General features: G+C 35.3%; 1 protein-coding gene across 1 annotated transcript; it reads left to right on the top strand.

Annotated features, from left to right (window-relative positions):
- Positions 1 to 4,083: 4,083 nt before the first annotated feature.
- LOC145098581 (uncharacterized) lies at positions 4,084 to 4,407 on the top strand. Its single transcript, XM_079036210.1, has one exon. The coding sequence runs from the start codon at positions 4,084 to 4,086 to the stop codon at positions 4,405 to 4,407; it is 324 nt and encodes a 107-aa protein (XP_078892336.1).
- Positions 4,408 to 5,282: the final 875 nt, after the last annotated feature.

Here is a 5,282-nt window from a genome sequence, read left to right as displayed (position 1 = left end):
GATATTTGCATTGGAGGATTATTCACCCTTTTAGCCGCGGCCTTGACATTGAACTCCTGGATGACTATACTTCCGTAGACAACAAAAATATCTTGGATGAGCTTGTTCTAACAAACATGCATCACATTCGTTGTAGGACCAGAGACGGTTTTACATGGTATTGTCCTCAAGGGGTCAGATATCTTATTCTTCGCGACCCTCGAGTCTCGAACTTCACTTTCGACGATTGCACTCAATGGAGACTCGAGAGGACCATCACTCAGACATTCAATGAGGATGCGCTCCAAGCTCAAGATGATGATGGGATGCATGTGGATGATGAGTTTGGCGATGAGCCCACCCATGGTCCACAACAAGCCCAGCCGCAGGCACCTCCCGACTATTACTCGTTCCCCCCAATTTGCCGAACGGTCCAAGGCTCTTTGTGTCTCCAACCAAATCATGTCACAACAAATGCACCATATGTGGGGATGACACCAATTACAAAACCACTTTGAGAACGTACCACTTCCTCCTCCATATCCATATCCTCCTCCTGATCCCTCGGTTTAGGTACTTTCGCCTTGCCCCAAGCATTGAGGACAATGCTTATTTCTAAGCTTGGGGTGGGGTATTCACTTTTCTTTTTGCTTACTCATGCATTTTAGCTTAGGTTGCATAACATTTTAGCCTTAATTTGCATTCATTTTTTTTATAAAACTCCAAAAAGATTTATTTTCTTCTTTTTAACTTTTTATTTTTGCATGACATTTAGCTTAGGGCATTAACATTCATGTATTTTTGTTATCTCTTTATTCTCATCTCTGAACATCTTTACTTGAAAGACTCGATACACCTTAAATACAATTCGTTTGGAAACTCACATAACAAATAAGAATCGCTCTTAGGGACTTTCATTTGTTTCATCTTCTCTTATATATACGTGGGGGGAGAGTGCAAGTAGTTATGCATATGAATCGACTCATGGCAAGTGTGGGATAAGTAGAGGGACAACTTAGCCTCGTGTCGACTAGTTCCTCACTTGCATTTTCCTCACAAGCCACAATCAAACCCCAAAGAAAGGAATAAAAACTAGATTTTGCTATTTTGAGATCTTTAGTGTCTAACTGGTACAATTCACATCATATTTCATCACTTTATGATTTAGACACATTTTTCCCATTTGATCTCAAATTAACCTTAGTGTAGTTGTGCTCAACTTTTGCACTTAGTTCCTTTAGATTTGCTCGTTTGGCCTCTTGTTTGGGTTAGATTTAGATTCCACTTATAGTTTGTATATAGTTATGTTTTGTATTTTTTTTTCATGCTATATTTGTAAAACTCTTGTGGTAAACCAAAAAAGTGACCCAATATATATATATATATATATATATATATATATATATATATATATATATATATATATATATATACAAATAAATAAATAAAATTGTTTTGAAAAGTCGAATATTATCGCAATCATAAAATGCGAATATAGTTAAATATTTTCAGTGTTTTCTTCATCGTGTTTTTATAGATTTTTTAGTAGCTCAAGTATTGTAATTGTAATTGTGTCTTTGGCGTTTTGTTGTCTAAAAAACTAAAATAAAAATAAAATTAAATAAAAACAAAAATAAATAAAATAAAAAGAAAAGGTCGGGCCACAGGGTTGCATCCATTTGTTTTCTTTTGTTAGATGTTTAGACCTTTTTGGGTTTTAGTTCATGTAATTTGTTTCTAGTTTGATGTTTTTCTAGTTTAGATTTCATCTTTTGTTGGCAACTACAACGGCGCCCTTTACTCATCACGTGCTCGATTCTTCGCTCTATATGGATCTTATTTTGGTGAAAGCATTTATTATTCTAGATGATTGTAGTTTGCCAGCCTTTGTACATAGCTCGTTCCTTTCCATTTTTGGCCCGAGTTATCTTCTTCTAGCTTTTATTTCTTGGCGTGGGGTTGAAGTTGTGAGGAGTGAGGAACATTCTAACTGAGGGACGCTTTCTTATGGCTTGTGGGCTAGATCGGACCACAAAACAATGTCACATAAACCATAATAGTGAAGTATTCATGCTCATTTTGTATCTTGATCAACATGTATCCCTTGCTAGAAAGGTACCAAAGGATCGTCCCTTAAAGTGATTCTTATCTCTAAAAATGGATTATATGTTTTTATTTTAAGGGCGTGTTGTGAATTTCTGCCTAAGATGTTCGTTCTTTTTTCCTTTTTAGGACAGTTCATCCCAAGTTCATTCTAGTCTTGTCTTACTTGAGGACAACTAAGGTTCAAGATTGGGGTGATTGAATAGTTTCATTTTATTACTTCTTTTCATAGTTTATTTTTAGTTAAAACCATCTCATTTTAGTTAATCTTCATGCATATTTTCTCTTTTTGTTTTTTTCTCCTTTATCGGATGCTTTCCAGTCTTTTGAGCTTATTTGCAGGATTTACTGAAGACTATTCGTCATTGGAGGTATGGAAGGAGTGCGGGACTATTGGAGGCTAGCGATTTGCTTGTGGACTTGGAGTGGTGCAATTGGGCTTGGTGTCAATATAAACAAGAAGTGTGTTGTACTTAATTTTTGTACGACACGACGAGGACTCGAGCTAAGGAAGATTAAAGGAGCATTGGATCAACTTTGAAGGCTTTGTAAAAAAGTTATTGGGATCCCAAGAAGTCGTGCAAATGCGCTGAGATATTAATGAAAAGATTTGGGATACTTTATTAATTAAATGGGCCAAGTCACCCATTCAGCGAGACCCACGCGGTCTGCGTGGATCCACAAACGGTCCGCGTGGATCGTGTTGTAAAGGATCCAGGTTTTTGGCTTGAGTCTCTACTTTGGAGGATTGGTGGATTACTTTTGGCCAACTTTTAGATCTGGGAATAAGCCTCTATTTATTGAAGATTTTGAATAGATTTCATTAACAACACTTAGAAGAACAACTCATTTTTGCTTTCAAGAAGGCCTTGGACAAGATTGGTGTAATTTCATTTCATCTTGCAACTTGAACAGTGTTTAGTACCTCTAAACTACTTTTCATTTATTTTATTTTGGCCATGCTTGGCTAGACTTACACTTGGTTGATTAGGGTTTAGCCCATGGATGATTGGTTGTTTTGAAGACTTATGTTATCTTGTGTTTGAAGTTTATGGAAATGTTTTTTAGTCAAACATCTTCTTGTGTTTATTTATCCTTGATCATGAGCTTTGATGAATGAATGCTTATTTTTGTTGACTAATTTATTGGTTAAGTAATGGACCCTCAAATTAGTAAGCAACAAATGGTTTTTATGTTTGTTTTCATTTCATTTAAACCATGGAAATGTTTCCTCCATAATGACAATGTAAGCATTTGATTATTGTTTGGACTGGGTAACTCTTAGAACTTAAAGCTAATTGATTTTCATAAGATTATATGCTTCATTGATTTTGTAACTTTAATTAAGGAAATGTGTTAAGAGCTCCTCTAACCATTTTAATAACAATGAAGAGTTGAGGTAATTTGTGCTTATGAATTGCTATAGTCAAGTTAAATTAATTCATAAGTGTTGTTCCATTTAGTCTAATGATAAGTCAACTAGGCCATCCATGTGGTGTATCCAGAGATCAACCAACATTACTTCATTGAACTTAACAAAATCATTCACTTGTTTACTTGTCATATTTACATTCTAGCTTACTTTTAATTTTCTCAAGCAGTCAAAAGGATTTAACCCCCCTACTTTTACTCTTGTTTTATAAGTACTTGAACAAGTGATTTACATAGAGATTTAAATTGAATCAATCTCTGTGGATACGATCTCTTTACCACTATACATTATTTCAGTGTGTAACATTTAGGTTGTTTATTTTGTTGGCCTCGACAACCACCACCGGTCAACAGTTGGAAGAAGAGAAGATCAAAGCAAAATATGAGTCACATTCTGATGATTCACCATGTCGTGGTGACCATGCTACGTCGTGGTCATTGGAAAATAAAAATTCTTTTCCTTTAAATTCGTATCAGCCTCCTTTACCATTCCCGTCTTGAGCCATTAACCATAAGTTTGCTAAAGATGTGATGACTAATTGAAAGGAGTTAGAAAAAACATCCACAATCATGCTTAATGAGTTTTGTTCTGTTGCGATCATCAATGGGTTGCCATTCAAAATGGGAGATCAAGGCCAACTTACTTTGCCTCATGAATTTGGAAATTCCACTTCAATAAATTCTTTAGCAAATTCAGGGGCAATAACTAATCTTATGTCATATTCTTTCTACGAGAAGCTTGGTCTACCAAGGCTCCAAAACATAAAGATAACACTTTTAATGGTGGATCAATCAATCACTAACCTACGTAGAATCATTGGAGATTTGTTGGTGAAAGTGGGGAAATTTATTGTTCCAGTTGACTTTGTGGTTCTAGACATGAAAGAAAATTAAGACCTTCCCATAATTTTGGGAAGATCATTCTTTAGTACCACAAGATCCCTTGTTGACATTCATGACTAAAATCTCACACTTCGAGTGGAAGATGAAGAAATTACTTTTGAAATGAATCCAAAAGTGAGTTATAACTTGGAAGGAGAAAGTCTTAATGAGCTAAAAGAGATTGAAAGATTGATAGAAGAAGAGTTGAAGGTTTAAGAGAAACCGCATGTAGCAAAAGTAAAATGTTCCAAACCAAGAGCTTCAATTCCTATGATGTTTGAGGTGTTCGCGTTCACTACACCCAGGTCTCAAGTGGAAGAAGAAAGTGATGAAGAAGAAGTTGATTTAGATGACAAAGGGGAGATAAATGACAAAGAAATGGGTGAGAAATTAGAGAATTCATTTATTACAAATATGGAGTTAGATAAAGAACATCAAAAGGAAGATGAAAAGAAGAGCATGAAGATGAAAAGGGAAAACAAGGAAATGAAACACACGCATGAAGAAAGCGCCAGTTAAAAGAAGAAAGAAAACTCAAAGAACGCGTACATTCGATGAGTTCAAGCATACATGCTCAGGTGGAAAGAGCAAAAGGAGAAAATGGAGATCTCACTCCCTACTGTAAGAACGTAGAGTGGGAAGGAATCTGTGTCATGACTCCTAAAAAGGAAGCGTTTATTGGGAGGCAACCCAATGTTTTAAGATTTTGAATTTTCTTTTCCTTTTTTTCAGTTTTCAGTTTTTTATTTTAGTTTAACCGAATGATCATGTGTTTCAGTAGTCTCTTGATCTTATTTTGTAGTATTGAAAGAAAGTGAAGCAGTGAAGGAGCTTAATTGATAAAGAAGTCGTGAGATTTTTTTTTTGAAGATTACAATTGAAGAACA

This window comes from Lactuca serriola, chromosome 4, assembly GCF_051521515.1.
Source record: "Lactuca serriola cultivar US96UC23 chromosome 4, Lser_US96UC23_V15, whole genome shotgun sequence".
Classification (NCBI taxonomy): Eukaryota; Viridiplantae; Streptophyta; class Magnoliopsida; order Asterales; family Asteraceae; genus Lactuca; species Lactuca serriola.
Note: the sequence above shows the minus strand (reverse complement) of the source record. Positions and strands in the feature narration are given on the sequence as shown.

What these genes read in the sequence shown, in the direction of transcription:
- LOC145098581 (XM_079036210.1), top strand. Translation starts at nt 4,084, where the DNA reads ATGCTTAATGAGTTTTGTTCTGTTGCGATCATCAATGGGTTGCCATTC.